The sequence below is a fragment of the Haliotis cracherodii genome, unplaced genomic scaffold (assembly GCF_022045235.1).
Source record: "Haliotis cracherodii isolate W230 unplaced genomic scaffold, xgHalCrac1.p SCAF_3, whole genome shotgun sequence".
NCBI classification, from domain to species: Eukaryota; Metazoa; Mollusca; class Gastropoda; order Lepetellida; family Haliotidae; genus Haliotis; species Haliotis cracherodii.
The window spans coordinates 67073763-67096706 of NW_027266286.1; the positions used below are offsets into that span (position 1 = coordinate 67073763).

The following is a 22944-nucleotide window of genomic DNA, read 5'->3' on the forward strand; positions in this document are numbered from 1 at the left end:
GCCTCTGTAGTGAAATGAACTTCGTTGAGATTACTGGCCTATGTACATATATCTACACTTACTGTTGAGAGAGAGAGAGAGAGAGAGAGAGAGAGAGAGAGAGAGAGAGAGAGAGAGAGGAGAGAGAGAGAGAGAGAGAGAGAGAGAGGAGAGAGAGAGAGGAGAGAGAGAGAGAGAGAGAGAGAGAGAGAGAGAGAGAGAGAGAGAGAGAGAGAGAGAGAGAGAATTTGGATGAGTAAGTTATGTGATTGCTGTATATTCTATGTATATGCCAAGGTTTCAGATGAAGTGCTATGTGCAGAAAGACGCAGGAAGTCATTGAGTTTGTTTTGAGACGTTTACTTCTGTAGATTTATGACTCGTAACACACGCCGCTACCACCGGACTGCCTTCATGGTAAACACATAGCAGAGTCCTGCCTGGTCAAAGACGTAGTAGACACTCAAAGGTTGGCTGAAAAGTTTTGCCCTAACTATGAGGGAATTGTATACTAATTATTCTTCATCATGATTAGTGGGATCTAGGTACTCCAGCATGATTGCCAGAAGTGTGAGGACCTCAGAAGTAGTGTGAAAGGCTTCTTCTTGGTGGTGAAAAAAGCTCTCAAAAGCAGAAATGATGTCATTATCATATGAATAATGCTTGCCAGACAGTTCTGACTTCAAGTTGGGAAGAGGTCGAAATCTGATGGTGCCAAATATTTTGATTACGGGGATGTTCAACAAGTTCAAAGTCACACACTGCAGCCATTACGACAACAGACTTGTTCACAGTGCATTGTCCTGGTGGAACATCACACCTTTAGCAGTTGCCTAAGCAAGTTTTCTTGAGAATTGTATGCAGATGCCGATTTGCAAATCTATGTCAAGTATTGGAACTACAATCGTCTTAGCGTTAAGCCACTTTGTGGAACAGGGCCTCAGAGTAAGTCACCATTCCATAGCTGTACTACTGGTACATCATCATAGGGCAACATGGCCCTGGTGACCCGTGACCCGGGATAGATTAGGTCTTCAGCAACCCAAGCTTGCCGTAAAAGGTGACTATGCTTGTCGTAAGAGGCGACTAACTTGATCAGGTGTTCAGGCTCGCTGACTTGGTTGATGCATGTTATCATATTCCAATTGCGTGGATTGATGCTCATGATGTCAATCACTGGATTGTTTGGTCCAGACTCAATTATTTACAGACCGTCGTCATATACCTGGAATATTGCTGAGTGAGGTGTTTAACAACAAAGAAACAACATGGCACTGAACCACAGACAGTAAGGAACTAAAGTACTATATGTAGTTTTATGTGGTCATTTAATTTGTGGTAGGGCAAGCGTAGTTTACGTGTTCACTCATCACACTCATCACAAGGAATTTCTAGGCGACTATGCTTGTCGTAAAAGGCGACTATGCTTGTCGTAAAAAGCGACTGCTTGTCGTAAAAGGCGACTATGCTTGTCGTAAAAGGCGACTAACGGGATCGTGTGGTCAGGCTCGCTGACTTGGTTGATACATGTCATCGATCCCAATTGCATGGTCGATGTTCATGCTGTCAATCACTGGATTGTCTTGTCCAGACTCGATTATTTACAGACCGCCGTCATATAGCTGGAATATTGCTGAGTGCGGCGTTAAACAACAAACAAACAAACAAGGAATTTCTGGGTTCGAGGGTACAATGTGTACAGCTCATTCTGGAAACACTCAGAGCAGGAATAATGTCTCAAGTGACGTAAAACTCACTTGAAGAGAAAAAAACCTGAACTGATTACAACTAGTTCTGTGCATGAATAGTGATTTCCTGATAGGGTGTTGCAGTACTTGACGTTATCAGCATGAAACACTTTATTTGTGAATTTGTTTATGTAATTGCTAGTCAGGAGGATAGATGTTTGTTTGCTGAGCATTTGCATCTCGGCCCTAATCAGTCATTCGCATTCCCACAAGTGCTGCTTTTCAATTAATGATCTCAATTTTTGTCGGCTTAAATTTGATGCCTCATGCAATGTCAGGCATCCTATTTTTATGGAGTGTATAATTTGTAAACCGTGTTTTTCTTGCCGAGTGAATTGGGACATGCTTTCAAGTGATTCGTAAACATTTTCAGGAACACTGTCCTGTGTCAACCTGGTTCAAGGTACCATTTCAGCCTTAGAAAACAATTAGGGTTTTTTAAGCAGGATAATCTTCTCTTGCTTCACTCCTTTCTACAGGGGCGGTCGGGAAGCCTAGTGGTTAAAGCGTTCGCTCGTCACGCCGAAGACCCGGGTTCGATTCCCGACATGGGTACAATGTGTGAAGCCCATTTCTGGTGTCCCCCGCCGTGATATTGCTGGAATATCGCTAAAAGCGGCGTAAAACCATACTCACTCACTCAATCCTTTCTACACTCAACCAACTGAAAGTCACGCGTGGTTGTTCTCGTCCCAACCGGATCTACTCTATGAACATAGTTAAGTTTTCACTGTCTATATTGATTTTCATGAAGTTACAAACTATTCAGAACTCAATTCAAGCCATATTCATCAATGTTCACTGATTCTTTCAAGATAGATGTTTTGTGTAGAAAGATATCTGTTATTGCAGTTTTGTGATAGTTTGATGAACAAGGCTGTTCCAGTATGACCTTTGACTTAAGCAAATCGGTTATCCAATCAAGACCTATAAAAAATGTCAGCCATTTGTGAAGTACAGATTAGTATCTCAACAGATATAGTAATATGTTCATATGAAACACTTGCTGTGGAGTCCAACCAAATTCTCTCACACCCTCTGCAACCATTATGGAAGGGGGAGGTGGAACCTCATACCATTGTGGAGTGAGGTAGTTAGGTTTTGACACATGAAGATCCGGGTTAGAACAGGTCTTCAGCAATCCATGCTTGCCATAAAAAGCGACTGTGCTCGTAAGAGGAGACTAACGGGATTGGGTGGTCAGGCTTGCTGACTTGATAGATGCATGTCATCGATGCTCATGATGTCAGTCACTGGGCTGTCTGGTCCTGACTTGATTATTTACAGACCGCTGTCATATAGATGGAATATTACTGAGTGCGGCGTTAAACAACAAACAAACAAATTTAGCAATATTTCAGTTACCTCACAGTATGTCAGTTTGTTTGGAGAGGAAGGCCCAAAGTAATGTAGTCTGAGATTTAACTTCCTACGAGCAATAGTACTGTGCTGACAAACCATGTTTAGACATACCAAAGGGATGCAACTCTGCACCAAGGGATGCAACTCTGCACATAAAATATTGCTTAGCACCGCAGTTTGTGTGTTTGTTTGTGGTTTAACACCACACTCAGCAATATTCAAACTTTATTACGTCGATCTGTAAATGATCGAGTCTGGTCCAGACAATCCAGTGAGCATCGATCTACGCAACTGGGATACGATTCCATGCACCCGATCCCATTTGTTGTATCATACAACAAGCATGGGTTGCTGAAGATCAGTTCTCACCTGGGTCTTCACAACAGAATAGCACCTTAGACAGCAGTGCTATAAAACATTCCTCTGATAGCATATATAGTGATTGAATAAAAGTTTGGTATACCTTGCCTTCTTCTATTGAACCTTCACTGCTTCTAAAGTAATTCCGTCGCCCTTTTTTGGCTCCATTAGCCAATTTCAAAGATTATTACAGACAAATTTAACAATATTCATGCATTAATCTGTGCCAGTGGAACAAGTGTTAAATCATAATCCATTTTCTGTTTTCTGCCAGCTGAGATTAGCATTGTGAATCATAGCCTCCTGAACATTGACCTTTTTCAGACTGTGTTTTGGACAGGGAACATGACCCAGACTCAGAGATCAGTTAGAGGCGATAACAGAGAACCAGCTTCATGCGTTAAGACATCCTTCCTTTCTCCTGCCTTTATACTGATGACTGACATCAATTACAGCTGGAGGCTGACAGTTAATTTACGTTAATACTGACCTTCAAAATTGAAATATTCAACTTTCCTGGCTTATTCTTCGTCTTCCAGACAGATCAGAAATGAGTTTTTTGGCCTCAGAATTCAGTCTATCTTGAGTCTGGTTAATGCTGATTTATCCAACTTGGAATAAAGACCATTCAATTTAGCTGGGACAAGCTGAATGAGCGATGCAAGAGACGATGGATCGACCAGGGCCACTCAGTGTAATATATCAACATCATAGAAGAATTGATAATAGGGCTATGTTTGTTTACACAGGGCCTTCTCATTAGTTGAGGTTGTCAGAAGTGAGTGAGGGCAAGACACACACCCGCTTCACTTAACATAGCATCCACAGATCAGGCGGCCATCTTGTGTCTTCCAAATCTTGGAGCAGACGTGGATCTGCAGCTCCATCTGTCATCTCCGAGAGGAGCTTAATTTAGTATGTTTTCAAACATCTAATGACCCTGGTTCCTGGGTTTTAGGTCAAAACTTTGCTCCACTAATGAGGGTCACACACTGCTCTAGCTATGACAGACTTGAAATCCAGGAACTGGAAGAGTTTCCGGGCTGTGTTGGCATGTGATTGATGAGAACAGGTCCAGACAAATACTATTTCTTAACTCTTGTCTATCAAGTTCAAGATATATTTTTACTACATTATCCAGAAGGTTTGCCCTGGGAATGAGTTTTACTAATCTTATTGCAATATGTTTTATTGTCCATTACATGAAGAATTACAAACTCCTGTATAATTGCATTACGTAATAAGGCTGTACCCTGTTTGAAAACATTATTTGTAACTGAACAAATGGTCCTGTGCCATGACTGTGGAATTTTTATGTTTCAAGTATTTTGTTTGTAATAAAAGCCTAGGCAAGTCTGGATCAAATTAACCAAGTCTAGTTTGCTTGATTCCATACAGCAGAAGAGGATAGGTTCTTTCAAAGAATTTTTTTTTTCATTATTTCAGAAACATGTTTTCATTGACTAAGTGATAGATTATTCATCTTAGGAAAATATTTATATAATGTGTTAAAAAATGGTGATATGTAAATGCACAAGTGTACTGTGACGATTGTGTGGATTATGGCTGTGTTGGAAACAATATACACTGAGATGGAGATCGGGAGGTCACAGTGTGTGACCTGGCTTGTGTGTCATCTTACCGTGACCGTCGTGGTGTCGGGACCCAATATGGACAGGCTGCCAGCAGGACGGGAGGCTGTAGCAGTACTGACTGCAGTGTACTTATCATACTTCTTTTTATAATTTTTGGGGGGTGTGGGGGGGAGCTGTGGTTCTGTTGGTACATTGTTTCTCTGTGTTACACTGTTACGGGTGAGAATTGATCTTTCGCAACCTGTCCTTGTCTTAAGATGCAACTAACGGGATCGGGTGGTCAGGCTTGGTGGCGTGGTTGATGCATGTCATCATATCCCAATTTCGTAGATCAAAGTTCATGATGTCAATCACTGGATTGTCGAATCCAGACTCATATATTTACAAACAGCCGTCATGTAGTTGGAAGATTGCTGAGTCAGGCGTTAAACAAGAAATAAAGACACAAACTATTACTGATGGATGGGATGGGAATATTGTATTGTTTATCACATGACTTGCCGTGTATTAACTGCGACGTCAAAGCATGGACAAGGTCGATCTGTATTTGTTAGGAATTACATCGTCTAAGATGGAGTCAAATTGAAAAAAGGAATATATATATATATATTTTGGGGAAACCTATTTAATGTCATGGCTCTTCTGATTAAGGAATGAATTGGGTGATAGCAACCCTGTCTAATCAGCAAGAAGACAACGGCAACGGTCCTGTCTCTTGTCATCTTAGACTTGGGTCTAGAGTAATTTTTTAGGGATGTTGATGAGATCAGCCTAAATTGATCACAGGTCTCTGGTGCATGTTGGGATTAGTTAGTGTCTGTTGCAGTGTTGTTTGATGGGAGTGCTCACTGGTTGGACAAAGACCATGTAAATGATGGCAAACTCTTCAGTCTACTGTGTTCGACAGTGACCAGTAATATTTGACAATGGATTTGTGTGTGTTTCATTGGCTCACACATAACAGGGCAGTTACGTAGCCCAGTGGATGGATTGTTCCATTTTCAGACCAAAAATCCAAGTTCCATGCCGAATTTGTTTCTTTGTTTGTTGTTGAATGCCCACAAGACAGTGGCCTGTAAATAATAGCGTGTGGTCCAGACGAACAAGTGATTGGTTTATGTACAACAATCAATGCTGTCTGGATACGATGAAACCAATCAACCAAGTTTCCAAGTCTGACCACCTGATCCATTTAGCCACCTTTTATGACCAGCAGAGGTTGCTGGGGACCTATTCTAATCTGAACCCCCCCGACAGGGTTGCTCGGGGTACGATGTGTGAAGCTTACAATTATGGGCCATCGATGTTGATGTTGCTTCAATGTTACGAAAAGCGATGTAAGACACCTCTATCTCACCTGCTGAATGATATACCTGTATGACCTTTGACTCATTGGTGGCTGGTTGAGCTCATGTGACTGGCAGCTGTAGGGGTACGCTATTACCGGTTTGACACAATTTGAAACGCTAATGAATCTACGTTTAAAACTACCGGTATGCATTTCATTTATATAAATCATTCATATTTTTTTAGCTTGTTGCAAAGTTAACACTAGTGACAATTTGAATTGATATTATGAAATTCAGAAAGTTTCCTGTATGTAGTGTGTCTATTGTACATGTGTTGTGACCATAGCAACATCAAACAAAATGGCGGAAAGTTGTAAAAACTGTGCAGGGGAAGTCCGATGTCTGATTTAAAATTGAAGATAACATCACAATTTGGAAACACTGGGACATTTTTTGGTGAAATTCACAAGGAGACCCACAGATTTTATGATGCACACCAGGCAACATCATCATCAACTGAAAATGCAATCTAGTGCAAGTTTTCACCACGTTCCTGCACAGATTACAGAGGAAAGAATGCATACAATATGTTGTGGTTCATATCCCAATACAGGGATATATTGCAGTGCTATGGTCAAGCCAAAACCCATCACTACTAACATCGTCTAGGCTTTATTTCAGCCATATAGCGACCATCACTACTGACAGCTGTTTGTCTGTCTCCATCCACTTGAAGTAACCACAGAATGACTGAATGCTATGAAGTGACTGATGATGTATGAATCAGGATGCTGGGTGACTGTTGGTGTTTTTATATCCAGATATAGAAAATAAGAGTGAGTGAATCTGGTTTTATGCCACTTTCAGCAATATTCCAGCAATATCACGGCGGGGGACACCAGAAATGGGCCTCACACATCGTATCCATGTCGGGAATCGAACCAGGATCTTCAGCGGGACGAGCAAACGCTTTAACCATTAGCCTACCTGACCGCACCTATAAAATAAAAAAATATCCAGTACATTTCTCTTAATTAAGACTAAGTGAGCATAACTTAGAAATTAGAACTTGCTGGACGCACTAAACTCAACACCCTTCATTCCATGGTCGACATATGGCTGAAATATTGCCGATGTGAGTGAAGCTTTAACTCACTCCATGGTCGACTGTTTATTACTCGATGTTGAGAAACATTTCCCGAATCACTAACCAAAGCATCATAGCGAAAGAAGTAGTTTACTCCAGATACTGATTTCCCATAATGCAACAGTGGAAACTTATGAATAAGAATAATTGATTTCTTTGTATTCTTTCAAATGAGGATTTTAGAAATATTCAAGCCATTATTTTCCATTGTATTCAATTTAAGTCTGTAAAAGTGTGTGGAATATATTCATATATAATTCATATGTCATAATAACTGTTAACTGTGTGTTAAACATTTTATAACTTGCACAACCCATGAAGATCCGGGGTTGACTAGGTCTTCAGCAACAAACAAAACAAACATACCCTGTACAAACATGTTTATGGATGTTGTATAGTAATATACATTGTTTCAGTTACTGTTCCCCAATGGAATGTTTGAGCTATAAACTATGTTACGTAACCATCTTATCTTATATAACTAGGTGACGTATTTGCTACTAGATTGTATTAATTACATCTGAACAGGCGCCTAGTATATCTGTGCCTTTCGTAACACATCTAAGTGAAGGATTGCAAACATTAATAACGAGGCACAGTACATCATGTATATTTGGTGTAGTTTGTCCAATTTCCTACTCATGATTAAGTGCTGTAAGTCGGAGATGTCTTGCTGCTGATGGGGATTGTTTTTATAATGGTGATTGTATGACAGGAAGAGGATCATGGGATACATCTGTGGGGGAGGGAGCAGAACACGGGAATTACATTACGTGGAACACAAGGAGGCAGGGAAGGAAATAGATTACGGTAGGAGCAAGCTGGAAACTACAAACAGTAGATGACCTGGTCAGCTGGATGCGGTGTTGTGTCCGTGGAGAGGTGCACAGCAAACGTGATGAGGATACACACAAGAAGCTGTCATAGGTCAAAGAGCTGATAGAAATCCTAAACAAACCTCTCGTAGTCCAGGTCCAACAATTGTTAGGAGTTTGTGAAAGTCTAGGTGAACCCCGTCCACTTCTAAGAGCCTCAGGTAAGTCTAGGCGAGGTCATCCTATCCGCTTCTAAGAGCCTCAGGTAAGTCTAGGAGAGGTCACCCCCATCCACTTCTAAGAGCCTCGTGAATGTCTAGGTGAGGTCACCCCATCCACTTCTTAGAGCCTCAGTTAAGTCCAGGTGAGGTCATCCTATCCACTTCTAAGAGCATCAGGTAAGTCTAGGTGAGATCACCCCATCCACTTCTAAGAGCCTCAGTTAAGTCTAGATGAGGTCACGCCATCCACTTCTAAGAGCCTCTTGAAAGTCTAGGAGGTCATCCCCTTCTTAGAGCCTCATGAAAGTCTAGGTAAGTTCATCCCCTTCTAAGAGCCTCATGAAAGTCTAGGTGAGTTCATCCCCTTCTAAGAGCCTCATGAAAGTCTAGGTAAGTTCATCCCCTTCTAAGAGCCTCATGAAAGTCTTGGTGAGGTCATCCCCTTCTAAGAGCCTCATGAAAGTCTAGGTGAGGTCATCCCCTTCTAAGAGCCTCATGAAAGTCTAGGTGAGTTCATCCCCTTCTAAGAGCCTCATGAACGCCTGTCTATAGTCTTCCCCTTACTTAACATGGCTGCAAGTGTTGTACCTCAGCCGTAGACAGAAAATCAATGGAGCTTCTCCCTTGGGGATTCCAGCTCCCAAATGGTTCAACTCAGGCACCAAATTCTAGTGTAAATGGTTGGGGAGGGACAAATAAATTGTGAAGAAAAAGTAAAGTAAAGGAATGAATATTTGAGGGAGAGTACATTGGGAGCTATAATGAACTAAAGGAATAACGACCACCCAATCCACTATCATGTTGGTTTAGGAGACAAGCAAGGGGTGCTGGGAACCTACTCTGACACAGTCTAACACAGGTTAGGTAGACTAACATTTAGTCTCTGAAATCTTATGTTACACAATATCCTTCTTGATTCTAAAAATAGTAAAAAAAATCCCTATGCTGATTTCAGAATAGAGCTAGCTTGAGCGGGCTAGACTTGCTTTTGTATCCATTTTAGATTAATTTTTTTTCATGAAATAAATATATTCCACGGTCATGGTGCAGGACTACAGGTTGGGGTGAATACAGAGAAAATTACAGTATGGAGTTACAGTAAATGTATGAAGGGGCCGTGAGCGTGCAGTGTGGACTGTGGAGTGAAGGTTTGGGGGCAGTCACGTGAAGCAAGTAGGAGGTGGGTTGGTGAAGTAGTTATTTTTGTCAGTTTTATGCTCCAGCAACATCTGTCGGTCAGAAGTGGCCGAGACCGATCTCAATTGAGTCTGATAAACCACTCTACTAACATACTGACACTTTTATGGCACAATTTGCTGACAAAACTCGTAAATTGTCCTGATACTGAACAGTGTAGGCAGACTGATGCATAAATCATAGAGTTATCATCTTCCAGAAGTATGGGCACTGGCCACTCACCTCCTGACTCGGTCCACCTCCAGCATGGACACGGAGGATGTGGATCCCCTTGTGTTAGGCTGCCTCTTCAAAAGACATGTTATCTTAAGATGAACTTATATTCAAGTTATCAGTTTCAAAAAGGTGTCCGAAAAAGTTTGCAGTCCTGTGAAAAGTGTGAAGGAGGGCCTTGGGTTCATGTTTTTTATTCAGCTGTGACACTTGAGTTTAGACACTGGGGACAAGCAGCAGCCAGAAGTTATTGTCAGGTGTTCATTTGGGAACAATCATGGCATGGCTGTGTTATGCTGCTCAAAAGAAGTTAAAGAACACCTGATTTGTTCAAATGACTATAGTTAATCTGTCATGGCTGGTGGGTATTGCAACACAACACACAACATTCCAAATGTGGGTGTTCTTTAACTTGTTTTGAGTTACTTCTTTCAGTGGCATTTAGAAGTTGGAGTGATGAAGTAAAACGAGTTCTATGATGTAATAAAGAAGTTGTTCATCCATAGAACTCGTCTTACTTGTTTTGAGTTATATATTTCAAAGTTGGAAGAGAACATTGAAAACACTTAACTAAAACAAGAAATGTATTTTGGACGATGGAAACAATAAAAAGCTTCTTTTTTTTCTCTCTCATTTTGGATGAAGATGAGGCAGAGCAGTTTCCTAGGTAACATAAACTGTTGGCTTATTGACATCGGAAAGCTAGTTCTTGTTATGGATGAAACGAAGACAAGGGAAGACATTCCCCTGCTGGCAGCCTGAAGACGTCACCGTTTTATTAGGATGAAATATATTTAATATCTGCCATTACCACAAAATCACACAAGCAAAATGTAATTATTGCAGCATTTCAGAGCTGCAGTTACTGGCATCCTGTTAGGATTTTTGTTCCAATTCTTTTGTTTGGGAAAATACTGAGAAAAAGAAATTTTGCCTCAGGTTTTATAAAACAAATAATTGTTTGCAGAATATCCTGAAAAATTGCATATTGAAATCTGTTCAGCTCTCCCTACTCTAGAAAGAAATTGTTTTGAAGTTAACAAGAATTATCCTGATGTGAACAACGTTGAAAAAGTCCCATCTCCAGAATTTTAGATGGTAAGCTTAGAAAGTAGCATGAACTTCCCTGGCTGATATAAGCACTGGTTGCTTACTCTCCTGATATGTTGCAATGAAGGACCTGTAAACAATCACTAAAATGAAGGGTTCATGGAGTTAAACCTTTTTTACCAACTTCATTGGGAGGCTATTTTCTCAGGTTGTTTGAGCCTATCATAAAATCTCCATTAAGAAAATCATTTCTTGGGGAAGTGGGCAATTCTGACAAACAAATATTTTGTTTTTCCCTCCCAAATTGTTTTTAGTTTTACAAATTATTCATGAGCAATTTCATTTCTTTGACTTGCAAAATAATGATTAATAAATGAACCAAATTCCAGAATAACTCAACACAATGATTCACGGCATGCCAAACATTGTCCAGAACTTGATCTTGTAATCACGGCTGGATATGACGGTGGGGGGGACATATCGGCATTATTGAGTTGGTGTGGTGATGAAAGCCTCTAAGAATGTTCACTTGAATGTGTTTTAAGTAGTCAGTCCCTGTTATGTCTGAGCAAGACAGGTATCCGTACACGAACACGTCACTATTCCGCAATCCTGAGCACCTGATGGGTTTACCAGTTATCAACGCAAATTAGCTTTGCTATTGAACAATGCTAATCTGCCTGCCATTCGTGGAAATGTTTTAAACAAATAGCCCAGCAAGCAATGATTTGTCGTCTCAATGTATTAGACGGGTACGTTTCTGTCCGCGCACACACTTCAGGCTTGTTGTAATTACTGATCAAACAAACCTCGTAAAACCTCCATTTCAGATACCATTAATCATCAATCTTAATGCAGGAATGTTTTTTTATGGTAATTTTTGTCAATGAACGTATGTGAATATAGACGCATGTATGGTATTTTGAAACCGGGTTAAGTGCGCTGGTAGAGTGTAACTTGGTTTTATTACTGCCCACATTCGCAGAACAGTGGTAAGGGTGAAGTGGGGAGTCTGACAGAGAACACTTGTTATTTCTAGACAGGATACCTGTGTTTAGCCCATGTCAGCTGGGCTTTGTCAAGGTATAAACACAGGGGCTCAGCCCAAGGGAGATAACTCCACACCTGCCAATATCCCTGTTAATAGGTGTGATTTATGTGAAGGCAGACCAAGGGGCGGAGCTTGGAAAATGACGACCTGTCAATCATTCAGCTTACAGCTACACTGATAAGTCGAGGGAGGGAAGAGCATATGGTCATACACCCCATGATAACCGCTGCTATAAATCTTCTCTGTCACCTGCCAAAACTGGCCTGACCTCGTTGTGTTTAATTCCTTTACATACCATTAAATAAGAAGAGATATAATGTTTTGATTTTGATGGAAATGGCATGAGTGGTACACATAGTAGCTGTCCTTGACTCAGTCTGTGTAAATGAAAAAATCCCTGCATCTAAACATGCTAAAGACACGATGTAAATAGCCAGTTCCTGTTTCCCCATGATTTTGTGCAGGAATGTCTTTACCATTAACTTTCGCGTGCAGAGTAAAGTCATTTCTTGAGTAATTCAGAAAAAAATAATCTATTTTCTGAAATCATTTGTTTGTCTCATTTTTTTATATTCAATAAGAAACTTTTTTGTGTAAAAAAACATTTATGATGAATCAGATAAATATGAAAAAGAAATCATACCAGGATTAAACCTTTTAATTTTTGTGTGGATGAGATATGTTATGGTAATGTTTAATAAGACAGGTTCCTGGCACTTTGGGGCGATAAATAACGATCAAGTGGGATGGTTTTATTGCAGGCCGTCTTTCCAGATGACTAATAAATGCCAACTAATTAAACAAATACTCACATAAATACCACAGTTTTGAAACTCGAGTCCCAGTGTACAGAATTGGAAACCAAGGACTATTCTATAAAAGAGATAATGTCTTGGAGAAGTGACTGTTTCCTGCTTGGCGCTAGGCGGGAGATGGTCAGCCTGGAGATGGTTATTTCATTAGCTCGGTTATAAGTGGCGAGCCGACATGCTGTGCTATAGGGATTACTCGCAGATTTATGAGCTTGTCTGTTGTATAGTCTTGTTTAGTGTGAATAGGTATCAAGGTATTTCATATGATGCTAGTAATTCTGTCATTTATTATTTTGAGATCATCTGCCATAGCCAGGGGCAATATATTTCGTAATCCCTTGCTTTGTTGTGTTGTTTGTGCTTACGTTATTCTTTCGGTGTGAATAGCTGCCAGATTGCTGCTGTGGAGTTGGCAATACACAATACTGAAACAACTGATGATGATGATTTTTTTTTATATTTTGATTTTGATTTTTTTTTTGGAGGGGGGGAGGGGGAGTGGGTAAATGAAAACAAGACATTCTGCCCAATCACCTATGTTTTGATGACTAGGGCATCACTTATGGACTTCCCCAACCATTAAACTGACATGCCATAAAATACTGAAATACTACTCAGCCGTATCAAACCCATCTCTCTCTCTCACTCACTCACTCACTCAATCACTCACTCACTCACTCACTCACTCACTCACTTACTCACTCACACACAACCTTACATTAATGTTCTCTGTGTTGAATTTAAAGGGTACAAAAACATACAAAGTAACAAAAAAATAATTTATGTATAATTATTTTTTTCATTAACTTGTGATATGAAAACAAATATGTTAATTATGTCAGTGTTATATGGAAAAAAAACAACCAATATGTTAATTTTGATGATCAGTCAGTTGTGATGACCATTTATTTTTTAGATTTTATCAAGCTAAGGTTATTTCTAAAGAAAGTACTTTTCAAAAACATTCAATTTGGATACCTCATGTTGTAACAGAAATACTATGTGAATGCACTGTACAGTTTGTAGTCATTTTCAGTGTAGTGTGAATTAAATTTGTGATCATATTTTCTTGGTCAAAGTGCCATGAAGCATGTGGCAAAATACTAAAATAACAAATACTGTTATGGTTGATGTTAAAGTTCATTTCCTAAACATGTTTACAAAGGTTAAAAATACATATTTTCAATCAAACATTGCTTTAATTTTTAGTATAATTTATTTTTTTCTCCAAATTTTGGGTTGGCTCATTAATTAACAAGTAAAAGAATGTTTGGACCTATATGAACTATTTAGTTGAAATTGATTATGTTTTGGATATTACTGGTGTGTAGTAGTGAAATATGCAGTAAACTATGGTGATAATGAACTCAAAGGGACCACTAATGTTAGTTCGTTATAAGCATATGTACAGCATATGAACCGCAAATGAAAATGTGGTTGTCATATCCGTTATATCGTTATAACCATAGTTTACTGTATGCTACATTATTTACAGATTTATTTTTAACAAATGGAACTCTACCTGACAGCTCATCCTGGACTAACATACAATAGATGAAATCTTGTATTACACAATAAAAATCTCTCTTCCTTTGAAAAAGATAAAAAACTTGTAATGTTGAATTTATATGCTACACTTGCCTATGTTTATGATGAAGATTAGTTCTGATTATGTTTGCTGCTGATATTCTGCAGTCATGGCGTGGGACTAAGCTCGTCCATGCTAAACAAAGGACTTTATGTTGCAGGTTCTTTTATTCAGCATCGCCTCCGCTGTCTACTTCTACCTCTTCAGGTAAGTGTTTGACTGTTATCTTCATAGAACATCCCCCGTGAAGATTCGGGTTGTAATAGGTCTTCAGCAACCCATGCTTGCCGCAAAAGGCGACAATGCTTGTCGTAAGAGGCGACTAACGGGATCGGGTGGTCTGACTCACTGACTTGGTTGATCATGTCATCATATCCCAATTGCGTGGATCGATGCTCATGATGTCAATCACTGGATTGTCTGGTCCAGGCTCAATTATTTACAGACCACTGCTATATAGCTGAAATACTGCTGAGTGTGGCGTTAAACAACAAATCAACAAAACATCACAGAACAAGTAGAGTGGGCTGGACCTTTTGGCAGAATTCATGTTTACAGCTTTGAATTCGTTGCCGTACTGGACAGAGGACAAAGATGTGGGATCTACCCCTGCATTCACACCATGAGAGGTTACAACATCAAACTTCAGAGACATGTATTTAATGAAATATTATTTCATTTTGCTAACAAAGGAAAGGTGCTGTTTCTCCATTCCTATTGTTGTACTTTCAATATCAACACTCTCAGGTGAGCTACAGTGTGTGATGATGTCCAAAACTGCAGCAAAGAGTATGATTTGTGTTGTTGAGGTGAGCTTAAGTATGAAAGAGTGTGCTGTCTACCGTTTATCACACCACTGAGTGCTGATCAGCTACAACACAGCTACAACACAGCTACAACAGACATTTAGAATTTTTCAAATCTGCCGTGATCGAATCAGTTCAGATGAGATTCTCGGACACCCAGGTGAGCTTCAGCCTGCAAATGTGTGAGATTGTTAGAATTGGCAATGACAGTTTGTGTAGCCACCAGAGGTAGTTGTAGGGAAATAGCTGCAAAGTAATTGAGACTCATCACTCCTTGGGGAAATAAGTTTTACAAAAACACACAATTCCTTTCTCAACTGCATAATTTAGTGTTAATTGGACGTTGCATGTGGTGCTTTTTGCCTGTGTCTAAAACATGAGCGGGCTGCGTTAATTGTGGCCAGTTTAGACAGAGATAGTTTTACTGTCCGGGAAGAACGATGGGGTTAATTCCACCTGTTACATTAGCAGTGTGTGAGAGATGAAGCTGCTGCAACTGCCCGAGTAATGGATGATCCTCCGCGTCTGCTCCTCCATCCTCCGAGCCCCCATGTCAGGGGAACGACCAACCTTCGTTTAACGCTGCACAAAACATCCGTTGTCACTACCTCCGACACAAACGCTGTGAAATCTTATTTCAAGAAAGACGTATAATTAAATTGCAGTTTCTGGTTTTCCTCAAGAAAATTACATTTCTTTAATCATTTTGCCTTGCAATGGCCACTGACATTTAATAATGAGCTACCAAGTAACTATAAGTGTTACCTGAAGTAAATACAAAGTGTTCTCAATAAAGTCAGTAAGACTTATTCTTATGTCTCAATTGAATTTGAGTCAGTTCCATGCTGAAATTGCTCATATTTAGCTGGTAAAACGAGACGATCACGGATTGAAAGGAGATCTGTATAAGCTATTGTGTGTGGTACAGAGGCTATCTTAAATTACAGACTTAGAGAAAAAGTCAGGAGTTAAATCATTCTACTGCAAAATTGAATTTTAGAGATTGGATTATTCTTAGAAAATTGAGAAAAGTTGCCAGAGCCTTTGGAGGTATACAGACACGTCTAACATTTTCCGCAAATATTCTGTTTATCGACTACAACCATGCTAGAATGGAGACACAGGGCATTCATCTTGTTTGGGAAGTATGCCATAGGGATTCCGGGGGCAGAATCCATGTAGGTCGTCAGTACCACAGGAGATTAAAGTGCTGCTTTGTGGGTACATGAGAAATGGTTGATTGGGTTTTATTTAGTCAAATGGGTGGATTATTGCTCTTGCTGTCGACCACTGGTTTGTCTGTCCGGACTTGTTTATTTACGTTGAGTAAGTGAGTGAACGGTGCTGCCAGAACACTGATGATTTATTTACTCACATACACCATCATCCAACAATTGGAAAATAAAGTGATTCATTGAAAAACATTGTTAATGGATACTGGAAATAGTTCGAAATTTTCACTTCCTTTGAATACATTAATTGATAAGTATCTCTTTTGTCTCAGTCGGAAATGTCACAAAAGAAGCTGTTCGTCTTGGCCAATTGAATACCGCATAAAATAGATATTAAGTTTGATGAATATCTATCAGAACAGTTTTTGTCCACATTCTGCCGACCAGGTGGGTTCAGTTATCACAGAACCGTGAGACGTCATCCTCTGTACCATGACATGATCCAGTATATCGTGGCGTCATCCACTGTATCATGGCATCATCCACTGTATCATGGTGTCATCCACTGTATCATGGCATTATCCACTGTATCATGGCATCATCCACTGTATCATGGCATTATCCACTGTATCATGGCGTCATCAACTGTATCATGGCGTTATCCACTGTATCATTGCATCATCCACTGTATCATTGCAGCATCCACTGTATCATGATGTCATCCACTGTATCATGGCGTTATCCACTGTATCATGGCGTCATCCACTGTATCATTGCGTCATCCACTGTATCATGGCGTCATCCACTGTATCATTGCATCATCCACTGTATCATGGCGTCATCCACTGTATCATTGCATCATCCACTGTATCATTGCATCATCCACTGTATCATGATGTCATCCACTGTATCATGGCGTCATCCACTGTATCATTGCATCATCCACTGTACCATGGCGTCATCCACTGTATCATGGCGTTATCCACTGTATCATGGTGTCATCCACTGTACCATGGCGTCATCAACTGTATCATGGCGTCATCCACTGTACCATGGCGTCATCAACTGTATCATGGTGTCATCAACTGTATCATGGCGTTATCCACTGTATCATGGCGTCATCCACTGTACCATGGCGTCATCAACTGTATCATGGTGTCATCCACTGTATCATGGCATTATCCACTGTATCATTGCATCATCCACTGTATCATGGCGTCATCCACTGTATCATGGCGTCATCCACTGTACCATGGCGTCATCAACTGTATCATGGCATCATCCACTGTATCATGGCGTCATCCACTGTACCATGGCGTCATCCACTGTATCATTGCATCATCCACTGTATCATTGCATCATCCACTGTATCATGGCATCATCCACTGTATCATGGCGTCATCCACTGTATCATGGCGTCATCCACTGTACCATGGCGTCATCCACTGTATCATGGTGTCATCCACTGTATCATGGCGTCATCCACTGTACCATGGCATCATCCACTGTATCATGGCGTTATCCACTGTATCATGGTGTCATCCACTGGATCATGGCGTCATCCACTGTATCATGGCGTCATCCACTGTACCATGGCATCATCCACTGTATCATGGCATCATCCACTGTATCATGACGTCATCCACTGTATCATGACATCATCCACTGTACCATGGCATCACAACATTCCACATAAAGAGTGCTGACCCAACTTAGAATAGGTCTTCAGCAACCCATGCTAGCAGTAAAAGGCAACTGACAGGATCAGGTGGTCTGGCTCGCTGACTTGGTTGATGCATGTCATCGTATCCCTTATGTGTGGATCGATGCTCATGATGTCAATCACTGGATTGTCTGGTCCAGAATTGATTATTTACAGACCGCTGTCATATAGCTGGAATATTACTGAGTGTGGCGTTAAACAGCAAACAAAAAAACAACAATAGAGAGTGCTACTGAATACTTTGCTCTTTTATATACCTAAATATATTGTGATTGCACATTTGCATGCGTTATTGAGTATTCAGTGCCTGGAAATATCAATATTTGAAACTTCAGTCTAATGCCATTGCTTCCAAATGAAATTTCTTGAATCATATACGGTGTACACAAACCTGGGAATGTTTGTCTCAACTGAGTCACAGAAGCGGCACCTGTATGGAAATGTCTTCTGCCAGAACGGTGCAGGGCAAAATGTCTACCCTGATAACTGATTCATCTATAAGCTGTAAGGCAAATATCTAAGGCAGTGAGCAGGGGCTTGAATAGCCTTGCTCCAAGGCTGTACTCAAAGAAAAGTCCATGGATGTGTTGTCATTCTCTCCTCCTTCTAGGCAAGTCCAGATATGTGGACAGTCTGAGGACTCCAGTCTCCAATTGGGACAACTTGTTCTTGCTGTTTACGTAATCTAGAACTTATGATTTAAACTAATAATTATTGCCTTAGAGACTTGCGCAAGTCTAGGGAGTGAATAACAAGCTGTTTGTATCAACTTGTGGCATATTGTCTGAGACCAACTAATGCACTGTCTCCGAGCAGGACAAGGAGAAGGTGAAGATCCACTTACTCTTACAACAAAGGCTCCTTTCAGACAAAACTTCTTGTATTTCTTTAACTCAAGGCTGTGTTTGTCTTTGATCAGAGATAAGGGTTAACTGATACCTATTCTTCTAACACACCCAGATTGCCTCGTGACTACTGTGATTGGGCAGTACACTGCCGGCTATCTGTTTATGCAGGGAATTGCCTTGTTTTCATATGTAATTTCTGTAGTCTTTTTATTTTGTGTATTTTGTAAGGAAACTGGATAAAAGGCTATATATTATATTCCCGATTACAGCTGTCTTTTTTTAGGGTTAAGAGTCACATAAATCAATAAATCTCTAAGTGCATGAACCCATGTTTTTCACTTTTGTAAATACCACAATCGTAATGTTTCTTTGTTTATATAAACAATTCACTATAAACATCATATATTATCTTGTTGATATGTTTCTTGAATTAATTCTGTTTTATGATTCGGGTTGATCTTAATTCTATCCGCTACAACTACATGTGCTGAATTTAGAATAATAGCCTGTCATGTATCATTAAGCCGCGACAGTTCCAGGAATTACTCGTTAGTTAATAAAGCAGAGATGTCTTTGATTGTAAGAAAGCCTTGTGAGATTTCTGATGAGTCAGAGGACAGGGCCAATCATGCATGGAATGGCTCCAAAAAGCAATTGTATGGATGAAATAGTTCCTTCATTCCAGCAGCACTCTTGAAACTGAGCAGTGCCAGCATACCAGAAGTGGTGTCCTCTCTATGGCAGAGTCAGCTTGGGACAATGGTGTCCTTGGGACCGGTGGACACCGGTGGCAAAAGGGTATAGGAAGCTGGGAGGATGGATGGCTTCATTGTCTGCAGCAGCCGGACAGTTGTCTGTGGCCCGACTCGCAGGTCTTCCTCCGTCTTTGTTCACCAGCTCGGTGAATGGAGGACAATTGCGCATTTTGATTGAAAGACTTTGTTTCTGGGAGAAGGGATTGGAGTGTAGCCTTGTCTGGTTGATAACTAGCACGACAGTGTAATTAATTAATTAGAAATGGAGGAGACAGTAAGTGGTGCAGGCTCTCGGAACAGTCACACTCACCAAATTAGAATTTACACAATCAGGACCCAGCAGAACCTGTGCAACTCTCTGCCAACAAAGAGAGTCCCCGAGATGTCAAGTCACATCACTGTTATTGAAGTCAGTCGACTGGAAATCTTGGGTCACAAATAAACTAGGATTTGAATCATTCTTCAACAGTTTTGTGCTTAAATGATTAATGCCCAGGTTCCATTTTAAGACTGCATAAAAGCTGTATTTTCCAAGATTTGATTTGTGAAAGATTAGTGCTGTATCCCCTGCGATCTGTAACATTGAGTAATCGTCCCTGGAGTAGATTATGGGGGGAAGAAAGTCATTAGGAGTTGAAGTTTATCACCTTCAAAATCATTAATCATTCTTATTAAACTGAAAATATTTAGTTTGTATCTCATTCATCTTTATTAAACCTGCAATTAGCCAGCTCACAGGAATCCACCATGGCAAATACATCTTCCAGGCTGACTCCAGAAGGCCTAAGGGCATTTTTCTTCAAGATTTAGTTGAATGTAGTGCAAATATTTGAAACTGTCGCTTTTTGAATCCGAGAATGAACTTCATGAATAACTTTCTAATCTTAAAAGATACTGTATTTGTTGAAATTTGTTAATGAGATATTTTGAAAAAGGTGTTTTGAAAGAGCTGCACTTAAACTGGTTTTTAAGATGAGGGCAGTGTATTGAATCAATCTATCTTTTGGATGTATAGAATCCCGTGGGTTTAATAAGCTAATTTGTTTTTCGGTGTGCTCAGTGGTGATATTTGTTTGGCATGTTGCACCTTGACTGAACTGGGATCGGAAGTTCTGTCTGCTTACAGTATGTAGCTCTGGTGTGGAGATAATACAGAGGGGATCACGGTTAATAGTCCTTTGAGAAATTCAGATCAGTTCTTGACTGACATTCCCGAGATTTTCATGTCCCGAGAGTGCAAACCTGATGGTCCTATGCATTGTAAGGGAGTTTCGTCAAAGGTTTCCCTTGAGTTGGCACATGTGTGGACCAAACTATGCACATGGAGGTTTTAGTGTTGGAGCAGACGTACGAAGGAAGAAGCAGACGCAGGCATTGCGGGCAGACGCAGGAATCTCACTGAAGATGATCCCGTCCATGTATGTGTGATTCAGACCAGGTGATGGGCCACCAAGGTTATGATTAAGAGCCTTCCATCAAAGGTGCTAATATTAATTTGATGGTGAATGTTTTGGAGCATTATCTGAGAGTGGAAGAGTGGTTTGTAGCTGACGGATTGTCTTCAAGTGGGAGCTGTCAGAGAAGCATTATTGTCACTTTGATATAGCACCCTTGGGCCAGCCATGTTGCCGGGCTGTGACCGTCTGCTGTAGCAACAGGGATGTGTTGGGGTATGCGCATGCCCCAGACCAGCCACAGGGCACAGCAAGGTGGCCACTACAGCTCCATCCCAACACGATCCCTCCAGACTGTGTGCCCAAAGTGTGACACAGTCAACAGTTGCTCAGCAAAACTCCTCCAAACTCACCTGCTAAGTTAATGCTGTTATGACAGATCTGTAATTTTGATCTCTCGTATGGATGTCGACAGTACTTCACATAATCGACATAGTCACTCCAAGGGACAGCATTACATACGGAGCTAGTTAGACGCCTTGAAATAACAGGATGAATCGAATGAATCATGCTCTTGTTTGGAGATATTATGGTTTACATGTCCGAAAATATTCAAGCTGATTGTTTGTGGTATTTTTATTATTGGGTATGACTTGCAGCCATACAGTGCAGGTGGTCTGCACTCCTAGCTGATGTCATGAACACCTTGCGTTCATTATGTACACATATTGATAAGCTTGATTTCAGGGACTTATCCACATTTGGGACCAGTCATTTATTCTAGAGGGTGGGTCAGAGGGAATCAGGGGAGGGTCTCCAGTAGAGTCATAAAAAATTATACATTTGAAATAAATTGGACATTTTATAATAAAATATAAATTTGGCTTTTTCGGTTGGGTCTTGAAATATATGTACAAGGACTTTGGGAGGGTCATCCAAAAATATGGCAAGCATAAGGGGAGGGGAGTTATTTTCCGTAAATTAGTTCATAAAAAAACTCTGTCCCTGGCACATCTACTCAAAGCATTATGTCAGAGAGAATTTAGCTTTCTGCTCAGACCATTATGTCATGGAGGATGTTCACACCATCATGTCATGGAGGATGTTCACACCTTCAAGTCATGGAGGATGTTCACACCATCATGTCATGGAGGATGTTCACACCATCATGTCATGGAGGATGTTCACACCATCATGTCATGGAGGATGTTCACACCATCATGTCATGGAGGATGTTCACACCATCATGTCATGGAGGATGTTCACACCATCAAGTCATGGAGGATGTTCACACCATCATGTCATGGAGGATGTTCACACCATCATGTCATGGAGGATGTTCACACCATCATGTCATGGAGGATGTTCACACCATCATGTCATGGAGGATGTTCACACCATCAAGTCATGGAGGATGTTCACACCATCATGTCATGGAGGATGTTCACACCATCATGTCATGGAGGATGTTCACACCATCAAGTCATGGAGGATGTTCACACCATCAAGTCATGGAGGATGTTCACACCATCAAGTCATGGAGGATGTTCACACCATCAAGTCATGGAGGATGTTCACACCATCATGTCATGGAGGATGTTCACACCATCAAGTCATGGAGGATGTTCACACCATCATGTCATGGAGGATGTTCACACCATCAAGTCATGGAGGATGTTCACACCATCATGTCATGGAGGATGTTCACACCATCAAGTCATGGAGGATGTTCACACCATCATGTCATGGAGGGTGTTCACACCATCAAGTCATGGAGGATGTTCACACCATCAAGTCATGGAGGATGTTCACACCATCA

At 40.6% G+C, this 22944-nt stretch overlaps 1 protein-coding gene across 2 annotated transcripts in view; it reads left to right on the forward strand.

The window, feature by feature from the left end:
• LOC139474671 (transmembrane protein 135-like) overlaps positions 1-22944 on the forward strand; it is a 203528-nt gene that overhangs the window by 103938 nt on the left and 76646 nt on the right. For both annotated transcript variants that reach the window (XM_071257768.1, XM_071257767.1), the window contains exon 6: positions 14588-14634. In XM_071257768.1, the coding sequence (XP_071113869.1) occupies positions 14588-14634 (47 nt within the window). The remainder of the gene's footprint in view (positions 1-14587; positions 14635-22944) is intronic.